Below are 10,820 nucleotides of genomic sequence, written 5' to 3' on the forward strand. Positions count from 1 at the left end.
GTCCTTCCATACGTAAAGCCTTCTATCTGTAATTATTAGGTGGGGTCCCCATTATGAGCATAAAATGTTCTTGTCAAACTTTGACTAACTTTTGTCCTACAAGACTAATAATCTTTTCAAAGTTGATCGTGCTTCATTCGGATGAGGCTTTCGAAATTAAGCAAATATTAGGTTTTCCATCGGTTGTAATATCTAAACATTACAAAACACATGGAGGTGTCAGCCTAATTGATTCCCAAAGAAAATGAAAAACTAGAAAATATCATTGACAAATTGACATCATTTATTTGAATAGATGATGATACGCAAACATAATATATATAGGATCGTCAACAAATCTTCCGCTATTGAAAGGTTCCTATTATACAAAGTAGACTTGGGAGAAACATACATTACACAATGAAGATTCCCTGCGTTGCTATATTTTTACCTAAAATAACCTATGAATTTTACATGTCTAACCTAACATAATGCTTTACACTCGATCCTACTAAAATAATGAGTAGCCTAAACTAAATCTAGAAAGAAAAAAAAAATGTACAATGTGGTTTTTGATATGCAAAAATAACCACACCCTACTCCAGTAAAAATTGGAAAGCTGGATTTTCAAGGAGTTCACCACTTGGTTTCATATCTGAAAAGTCTTTCTCATGGAGGCAATGGTTAATGTCATCGGTTGAAAATGGAACACTGCAAATACAATCATATGAATCACTTGTGCTTCTTTTATCATAGAAAAAGAAAAGTTTTAGTTTTTTTTCTTATTAGGAATACATATATATACCTAGAATTGTCATCCAGCAAATAAGCATTACTATGAGTATCACCTTCAGATTTCAATAACACGTTTAAGTTATGAATAACCTGTCACACACTATCAGGGTGAGAAAAGATTATTGGTGGAAACAATACAAACTGGTCGGTTTGTTTGGTTGAATGGATGGAATATAATGACAAATTTAAGGAATGGAATGAATCATTACTATGTATCGAAAAATTTTGTATTATATATATACAAATACAATATATATTTTTAACTTTATGTTATACATTATTCTAATTATAACTATTTAAATTATATTTACCAAAAAAAAAATCGAACATGATTAAAAGTTGATTAAAACCCAAATAAGTTGTTATAATTATAACATTTTCTATTACCTATAAATAATAAATTTGTAATTAAATTAAAATGAAAGAACTTTTTAAACATGTGACATTAAAAATATCCATAAATAAAAACATTAATGTCTTACTTCTTGAGATACACCTCCAGTATTGTGATCATCCACATAGAAGGTGCAAAGTCTATGATGTTGTTGAACACTTAGAACCTAATAAACAAAAAAAAACAAACAAAAACTATCACTTACTGACATTGTTGTTTGTTTTGGGGTTGTAAAAAATGCAAGTAAATGCGGATACTTACTGGGCACAGCTTAGTTGTGAGTTCATCGTATCCAATTTTAGGCTTCTGTGGTATAATCTGCACAAAGTAATATATATTAATTAAATAAGAAAAGGAAACTAGATTGAATTTACAGAGTTTTTTTTTTCAGAATCAGAAGAAGCATACCAGAAATCCAACTGCTTGCTTTGTGTGCTGAAGTTCATCCATTGATGAACCTACATACTGATTTAATGGAATGGTTAGACAGGACCTACTACTATACGCTGATGTTTCTTTCTGACATAATAATACAATTCTTCCTTTTTTTTGTATGGATACAGTTCTGATTGGGGAATTAATGCATTTTTGTCCCCATTAAGTCAAGGAAAACTATATATGGGTATTTCTTTTGGACTTGATGTAAAAAAGAATGACTTTATATTTTCATAACTTTTCCCTGGCTTTTTTTATCCTTCCATTTCACCAAGTATAAGTCATTTTTTAAACAACAATACAAAAAAAAAGAACATGAGTGGGCTAACTTCAACATTTACCTCTGCTGTGATCTGAGTACACCATTGCTCTAACTGACCTAACCCTCCTTTCACATATTCCCCGTTTCTGAAGGTGCAACACTCTGGTTGTGTGCAAAGGCTGCATTGCATAAAAGGTGTAAAGTTTACATAAGTTTTGATAAAATAATTGGAAGAGTTTCTGAATTATAAGACCTGTTGAAAATCTGTGCATTGATGTAAGAGAAAGCTTCAGTGAACATCTTCTGAACAAGGACTGATGGGACCTGAATGAATGGTCAAATCAGGATACATATATATATATATTTTTTTTTTAACTTTATTGAAGGAAAAGGAAAAGTAGACATACATTGTAACTTTTATATATATCGAGCATGATATTTAGGCACTGAATAACAATTAGCCAGTGACTAGATGGAGGAGGCCCGTTTGTTGTGGTCTTTGGTGCCTGAACCGTTTGGAGAATATGAATTAGTGCCTTGTTTGTTTTGCCTGTTATTAGGACTACAATTTCATTAAAAGGCTATATATATTATGCCAAACACTACAGGACCTCATCATTCATCATTACACATTACACAAACAAACATAAGTGGTTGTTTCTTTTTTAATTAATCTCGACACAACCCTCCTAATGCTTTAATGTATAATTAGCCCTTTACCTTCTTTTTTCCTCCCAACTTCTCTCACATTAATGTTGATGAATATAGATAAAAAATGTATATAATTTGGAATGTGAGGGTAAAATGGTCACTTAGTCCCATTCAGACAGTTTATTCAATCTTGAAAAAGAAACAGACGTCATTTACTCATACAGGACTTAATTTAGGCCCTATGTCTTATTCATGACATGATACAGAACAAAACAGGTTGTACTGTATTTAAGTGAGACCATGAATGGGACAAAAAAATTGACATTTTCTGTTTGTTTAGTTTTGTTTTGTCCAGATAAGATACATCGTACCTGAATACAATTAGTAAGAACGGGTGCTAACTCCTTCTTCAAATTGTCACGCATAATTGCATAGATTTTTTCAACATAAGCAGTTAGTTGTTGCTTAAAAAGCAAAGCAGGGTACTTGGCCTCTACGTGGCGCACTATGTCATTGAAAGACGATTTAAATCCCTACAAAAACACCTTTTGTTTTTATTTTAAAAATAAATAAATCATCAGGGAATTGAATTGGAATATGCATAACTAATTACCTGAGTCATCCTTCCAAATAATGATGGTGAATGTGCTTTTGCATGAGAAGGGCTTAAACTCTTGTGAAGCAAAAATAGCAATGTAGATGTGGTAGACAGCCAATATGCCAAATGTTTATTGTCATGCTCTTTCTGGAAAAGATGGTATAAATAGATAGATACCAAATAAATCTTCCTTATATTATAGATAAAAATACTTTATCTTTTCGGATCTTAACATAAAAATTTCAACATTTTTCAAAATTAACCATTGTATTATATCAGGTCAAAATGTCTTAAATTTTTATGGTTTGATGGGGAAAAAATAATAGTATAAATTATTGCCCGAAAATACAATCATTTATCTATAATACACCCTATAGAATATAACCCTTTATGCTTTATTTTCTTCCAATCAAACCATATAAGTGTCATATAATTTTCCAAATTAACCAATCGACCTGATATATCTAGGTAGTCAAAATGGTTAAATTGGAAAAAATACTTTTATGGTTTGATTTGAAATAATAAAGTATAAATGGTTAAACCGTAAAACTGCACCAAATAAAAAATATAACAATTTTTGGGATACAAAGGTAATGTTGAAAGAAACCAAAAATAGATATAAAAAATGAAAATGATCTGACCTCAATAGCGGAACCGATCATCTGAATAAGACGATCAAATACACTTGTTTTTTCAGCTTCAAAAGTTTTCCAGTGTAAAAGGCTTTTGTATATTATTAAAGTGGCAACTGGTTTTCCTTGACTGAAACCCATCTCTTGTCTAACAGCCGAAATAAGAGCATCAACATTCTCCTGAATCAATGTCAAACTCACATATAATTATTTAAATATAAGTTTAAACACATGCATGTATTAATTACATACATACATACATTATGCTTTTCATTGGCAGAACGCCTCAAACTGCTGTTGAATTTCTTCATACGTCCAGGAGTCATTGGACTTCCATGTAGACCGTTTTCTTCATCCTGCACATAAAATCCGTTTTTACAAGATATATTTCTATCTAAATTTAATAAAAATAAGATAGATACCTTAACCATCATAGAACCTGACTTCATCATGGCTTGCTGGCGCAGAATAAATTCCTCCTCCTCCAGGTCACAAACTTTTTCTTGAAGGCTGAATGAATTCAAGGACAAAAATTACTACTTCGCCCTTGCCTCAGATAATAATGAAATATTTTTATTTATCAATTATATAATAGAACCTTTGCATGGAGGTCTTGAGCTCGATTACCATTGCCTCTGCATCCCTTGCTTGCTGTGACCTCTCTTCACACAGCTTGTGGGCCTCATCAAATTTCTTTTGCAGGGCACTGGCCATGTACTGAAAATAAAAGAAAGACATATTTATTTTAAATTTTAAAATATATATAATTTGTTTAATTGTATTACCTTGAGTCTGATATTTTCAGCAGTAAGCTTATCAACTGTCTCATTGCCAGTAATAGGAATGTCTTCAAGTCGAGGAAGCTGTCCTTTTTCTATCTCTGAAGCGCCCTCTTCCTTTATGGGATACTCTGTGATCTCTTTTATATAAGATTCTAGCTTTGCAATTTCTTTATCTTTCGCCTCCAGTTGGGAGATCAGTTCTTGCATCTCTTCATTCTTTTTATTTTTGGCTTCCAGAGCAACACTTGATTTGGCAGCCTGCAAAATTATTTTATTATATATTAACCAAAATGATATATATATATATATATAGATGTCATACCTTTCTAAGCTTGGTTATTTCTGCATGTGCTAAATTTGTTCTACAAACAGACTGAGTGACTATTGCTGCATTCCTTGTTTTGACAAAACGATTGTGGGCCAAATTATGTCGGCATATACTCTGCAAACAGTTGATAAAAAATAAAATAAAATAAAATAAAAATTCACATATACAGCATAGCAGTAATCTGCTTTAAGTAACATACCTGGATTACAACTGCTGCATCTGTTTGTTTCTGGGAAAGATACTTACTGTTTGCAGCCTTCCCACGGATACTAGCCTGGAGTCTAGTAGCCAAATCATATACAGCCCTGTAACATTTTAGTTTCAGAAACATACGTGTGTTTTTCTGGATGACTACACATGCAGCTACTCTCTTTAGGTGTTCAAACCGTTTGCGTGCAATTTGCCCTACAATGCCATCATAAATCATAAATTATTTGTAACTACATACATACTTCTACTTGTCATATATAATTTACATACTATATACCTCTACAGATAGTCTGTACAGGAACAACTGCTTGTTGTAACATAACATACTTCCCGTGTTCTGCATGTGACTTATATTTTGACTGGAGTTTTGTTGCAGATATTCCTAAAACCTGAGTTCTGAAAGCATCTAGCTCCGCCATCTGACCAGCTCTCAGAAAAACTTTTGTTTTACCAATCTGTAAGCAACAACCAGTGCATTTCAATCAACTGAATTGTATAGTTGTATGTATTATTACCCATCAAATATGATAAAGTATACCTACCTGATAACCTTCAAGTTTTGCCTTTGCTAATAGCATCTTTGAACGTGCGACATCATCGTTCCTACAGTTAATAAATATGAGAAACAAAATCAAGACTATATATTTCCAAAAAAAAAAATTAATAATTTTGGAATTGATAGATAGAAGTACAATTTTGCTACGGCGTCAGGTGCGAGGATTTTGAAGCGTTCTACAAATTCAGTGAAAGGTTTACGAGTAGGAAACCCTGCACAACTGATTCTGATTGCCTCCATAACACCCTGAAATCATATGAATCTTCTTCAATTTTCAATATTCAATATCATCAAGACATAGGATATATATATATATATATATATATATATATATATATATATATATATATATATATATATATATAAGAAAATCCCTAACTTACCCCACATCGAAGTTGTTGAAGTATATTCGGATTCTCAAAGATATCAGGCTTCAAAAGGCTATTGGGTTTGACACAACGAACATAATGCGGTTCTGTATGACTGAGTGTCTCAAGCAAAGCTTGTAGTTGTTGCTGTGAAGATGAAATACAGACACATGGCGTAACGTGAGTGAATGAGTGAGTGAGAAAATGAGATGACCTAGTGTACTACACTGGTGGATTGGTGAATAAGAACCTTGAACTTTAAACCTATTGATGAGAACTTTGATGATTTAGATGAATCCTCTGGCGTTGGTGGGAATAAGTTTGCTACAAATGGGCACGTTGAAGCATTTAAGAGTGCTTGATGCTCTGCAACAACATAGTCCTTGTTCTTATCCAAGAAAAACTCACTTTGATACGTCACCTGAAACCATCATGACTTGATTAAAAAGATGACAGAGATCAATAGGTATATTAAAATTTCAGATGCATACATCACCAGCATAGTGACAAATGGTGAAATCTGTTTTTGCCAGCTTTGGCTTGCTAAAACGTTTATGGTTACTGAATGTCTGATAAAGCTTTTCTGCAAATGTTTCATGTGTAGCTCTTGGAAACATGCTGCATCAAAGTTTTGGTAAATTAAGATTTAAAAATTTAAACTAATCTGACAAAAAAAACATGTAACACATACCAAGCCTCATCCAGAAGAGCAAGCACTCCACCAGGTTTCTGAAGTAATCAAAACCTTAATTATTTAGATCAACAGAGGGGATGAATAATATCATCTTTCAACAGAAACAGAAACAGAAACAGACCTTTTCAATCAGATCTAAAATGTCTTGATTGTCCTCAAACTGTATGTAACTCCAGTCTATTTCCTCCTTTGTATATTCTTCTTGTTCCATCTTGAAAACATGCTGAAAAACATCCAGATTAGTTAGATTAATGCTAGGATAGGATATACATGACATGAGTGAACATAATTAATGAGACAAACCTGATTAAAATGTTGCTGAAGTTTCTCATTAGTTAGATTAATGCAAAACTGCTCAAAACTGCATATGAGAGGAAATGAAATTTATGTTAAACTAAAATAAGAAAATGAGCACCTGATATGTCTGGCAAGCAAGTCAAAGCGTACCAGTTAAGCACCTGTTTGTCTTGAAACTCTCAAATCCATAAATATCCAGAACCCCAATGAAGAACTTTGAGTCCGAATCTTGGCCTATCGTATTATTAATCTTGTTCACAAGCCTGGGTCATTCTCACTCAGTTATTTTATTAATTAAATCATCAAAAACATGAAACTGAAAGAAGGTATTAATTGATATTTAATACCATTCGGATAAAACCTACCAATCAAATAATTTTGAGTATACTATTTTGGCAAATGCATCTCTACTGATAGTTGCAGCCGTTGGATCAAGACACTTCTTTATGCTTTCACCACGAGTCACAATGACACGTGTGCAAAAAGAATCTTCAAGAGCCGTCCTATCACACCTAAACATAACATGTATATTGTATATTATATTATATTATATTATATTCACCTAAATTATCAATAATCATAATAACAAAAAAACAAATTACTCGAATAGCTCAGCTGCAGTTGTTAGATGGAAATTAGATTTATCATCCTTGGGTTGGGAGGAATCTGGTTCACTTCCTTTACCGAATTCAATGTTACCTAAATGAAGAATTGCAGCAACAACACGAAATATAGCATCCTGTTTTGGAGGAAGAGAAAGAAAAAAAAAATGATTCAGGTAAGATTCAAACGATCGAGGGCAATTTAGTAAATATGTCAAACACCTAGGCTAGGTACCTGCTCTTCCGAATTGATCCCAACAACATCCATAGCCTTCCTAGTTTCAAGGTACTCTTGGGACTCATCCACTCCACTCAATTCGTAAAAATTTGATTGATTAAGATAATGAAATGTCCGTGGATTTCCAACTTTGTACTTTTCAGACTCCTGAAATGACAAAATCTTAAGAACAGGGGGTAATATAGCAGCAGATGTTTAATTTTAATTGTGTTTGTTGATTAACACACACACACACACAAAAAAAAAAAAAAAAAAAAAAAAAAAAAAAAAAAGTAAGTACCCCTGGTGGTGCAGCACACAACATGTAAAAGCAATGATAATTTCTCTCAGGATCAGAAACTTGGCAGACACGTGATCTTTCCAGCAAATAAGTTCGGATAGCAGCTCCAGAGATTCTTCCACTGTCATTAAACTGGATCTCAACAAACTTACCAAAACGACTTGAATTATTGTTTCTCAGTGTCTTTGCATTGCCAAATGCTTCTAAAACCGGATTAGACTGCCACAAGAAACAAATTTTGATTTTCAAATAAATACAAATATACAAATACAAATTTTGAAAAAATACATACTTCTAGAACTTGCTGCTCGACACTCCGTCGCCCCTCAGATGAAGGGCGACCTCCCATAAAAGCAAGATACTGCATAAGATTCTTTGTGCTTTCTGTTTTACCAGCTCCACTTTCTCCACTAACAAGAATTGACTGACTTATTCTCTCGTTCACCATCTGCCTGTATCATATAAAATACAAATCATATCATCACATTATAAGCAACCAATCAGAACTAAATAATTAATTGAAAAAAGATGCATGCCTGTATGCAGCATGTGCAATAGCATAAGGATGTGGACTCAATTCCCCAAATGATGCACCTTTGTACTGTGTCATTATCTCTTTCGTATATAAATCAGGTAATCTTTTGAAAGGGTTCACAGCTATTAATATATTTCCTGTGTATGTCTACCAAGAACCAAGAAACCACAACCTTACCTTATAAATCCGCTAAAAAGGGAAAATATATTATTTAATATATCATAATTTACTCTTACTCTACTCACATAAATGTCATCCGCATCATATCGACTTTTTAAATTTTGTAGAACCCCCGGCTCATGTAAATAAGTAAGCCTTGTCATATCATCCACTCCACCTGCAGGAAACTCAGGATCTTTTGCAAGAACACTGCTTGCATTGATTACTACCTGTATGATATATTAATATATTATAATTATAATTAACGTCACCAAATCATGGAAAAAAAAATGTTTCAAAGAAGGAAATGTTCTACTTCCAGTCACTTACTTCTTTTCCTGTTGAACATTTAACTTTAATATTATCACCATTGATTTCCAAAACATCACCATCTATCCAAACTACCTCAGGATCCTCCAGCCAGACTTGAGATCCAACCACTACTTTGGATGGAGCAGCCTGTACCACAACAAGGAAAAGTTAAATGAATATATCCAAGTGTTCTTCTGTAAACAATCAACATGATTACATAACTGCATGAATCTCATTGGTAATATAATCAAATCAAATCAAGGAAATACTAATTGATGAAGTAGTAATAAGTTGAAAAGGCTTACCATCCCAGGGTACAATCAAAACCAAAACGAAAACGTAGGGCAGAAAACCCCAAATATTCCTTGTTTAAAGCAGTATGGTTGCCAAAAAACCATCCCAACACTATTCGGAAATCTGGACAATGTACAAAGATCTAATGCTTTTGAAAACATCTCCAAGTCTGCATGCACGTATTCAAACCTTTCTCCTGTCGATAACAACAAAGCGGAAATGGAGGGAAGGGGGATGATGACCACGATAGCGTAACATCATTTGGGGAAAGTTGCAGAGGCCAAAATTATTCAAAACAAACAAACCTCCGCCAACCTTTCCTTTGTCTTTCTCTTTGTGCCCTTCGATTATCGAATCGTGTTTTCTCTACGTTTTCTATCCCGATTTTCCGGTCGGTATCTCAGTTTCCGGTTCCTTTCTCCGACACGGTCTTGTTTTCTCGCATAGAGAAACATAGACAACGAAACAGCTAACGACTTCGTTTTTCTTTTTGCCACTTTGCCCTTCCTCCTGCTTTAGTTAAAAGAGGCAATCTACAATAATACTCCCACGTCTTAACTTTTTCAGATCAAACACCCGATTCAAACAAATTCATTACCATCTTTATCGTGTTCATGAGAATTTCTCATGACATTCTTTGATTGATATTCACGATCAACCCAAATGTAAAATCGATTATCAATCCAAGAGTCGAATATGATGACAAATCAAATCTGATCAAACAACAGGATGCGACAACGGAACGATTTAAAGAACGTGATATGAATCTGATTGAATTAATGATGATGATGATAAACGTGATCTTGAATTTTAATTGGAGTCGTGAAATGCGAGATGTCGTCACCAAAAGAATAATCAGATGACGAAAGCAAATTAAAGTAAAAGAAACGAGTTATGATCTGTAATTGATCTGAATGATTTGGATTGGGCTTCTGAATAAATCCCAAACCAATTAATTCTTTTTGGGAAGATGAATCGAATGAATATCAACGATTTGTACAGTGTAAAAGATGTAGATCAATTCGATCGATCATGAACAACAATCGGCATAAGAATTCGGCTTGATTTTGGATCGAATGAACAGTAATGATCACGTGATTGGGCTCAAAAGTATAAATCCACGTTATTGGGCTCAAAACAATGGAATGAACAGTAATTTGGACAAAAAGACGGATCAGATGGAATAGTAAAGAGATAAAAATATGTATCATATTTTGGAGGAATAAAATTGGATCAAAATGATTTTAATTTAATTCGGTCAAGATTAATAAAAAAATGGATCGGATTAACAAATTGGCTTTGAAACGAAATAGATCCAATCAGAAATCGTAATGAACTAGATTATAACCCGCGTAAAATATAGGGGAACGAATAAAAAAATACATATAAAGTTATAAAAAACCGACACAATAAATAAAT

General features: G+C 33.2%; 1 protein-coding gene across 4 annotated transcripts; it reads right to left on the bottom strand.

Annotated features, from left to right (window-relative positions):
- Nucleotides 1–319: 319 nt before the first annotated feature.
- LOC145119634 (myosin-8-like) lies at nt 320–10,248 on the bottom strand. Of its 4 annotated transcripts, none has more exons than XM_079055325.1 (36): nt 9,413–10,243; nt 9,126–9,254; nt 8,882–9,025; nt 8,638–8,783; nt 8,394–8,553; nt 8,102–8,320; nt 7,819–7,968; nt 7,584–7,720; nt 7,347–7,493; nt 7,143–7,244; nt 6,988–7,045; nt 6,806–6,907; nt 6,682–6,719; nt 6,482–6,608; nt 6,241–6,411; nt 6,006–6,137; nt 5,759–5,868; nt 5,609–5,669; nt 5,344–5,521; nt 5,056–5,261; nt 4,851–4,970; nt 4,532–4,786; nt 4,345–4,463; nt 4,169–4,256; nt 4,007–4,102; nt 3,756–3,926; nt 3,130–3,261; nt 2,888–3,049; nt 2,273–2,371; nt 2,119–2,189; nt 1,945–2,044; nt 1,577–1,633; nt 1,430–1,486; nt 1,257–1,334; nt 785–864; nt 320–690 (listed from the first exon to the last, which is right to left on the bottom strand). In XM_079055325.1, exons 1-36 carry the CDS (start codon nt 9,413–9,415, stop codon nt 576–578), a joined length of 4,320 nt encoding a protein of 1,439 aa, XP_078911451.1. In that variant the 5' UTR covers nt 9,416–10,243; the 3' UTR covers nt 320–575. The 4 variants fall into 4 exon arrangements, 1 of the variants encoding a protein (XP_078911451.1); XR_013713919.1 differs by having other exon boundaries at nt 650–690; nt 785–874; nt 9,413–10,245; XR_013713920.1 differs by lacking the exons at nt 320–690; nt 785–864 and having other exon boundaries at nt 1,255–1,334; nt 1,577–1,626; nt 9,413–10,246.
- Between the last annotated feature and the right edge of the window lie 572 nt (nt 10,249–10,820).

This window comes from Lactuca virosa, chromosome 6, assembly GCF_052849685.1.
Source record: "Lactuca virosa cultivar CGN04683 chromosome 6, Lactuca_virosa_CGN04683_v6, whole genome shotgun sequence".
NCBI lineage: Eukaryota > Viridiplantae > Streptophyta > Magnoliopsida > Asterales > Asteraceae > Lactuca > Lactuca virosa.

Coding starts and splice junctions, on each gene's coding strand:
- LOC145119634 (XM_079055325.1), bottom strand. Junction 8,321..8,393: donor TCGAGCAGCAAGTTCTAGAA/GTATGTATTTTT, acceptor TTCTTGTGGCAG/TCTAATCCGGTTTTAGAAGC. Junction 3,262..3,755: donor TGATCGGTTCCGCTATTGAG/GTCAGATCATTT, acceptor CATCTTTTCCAG/AAAGAGCATGACAATAAACA.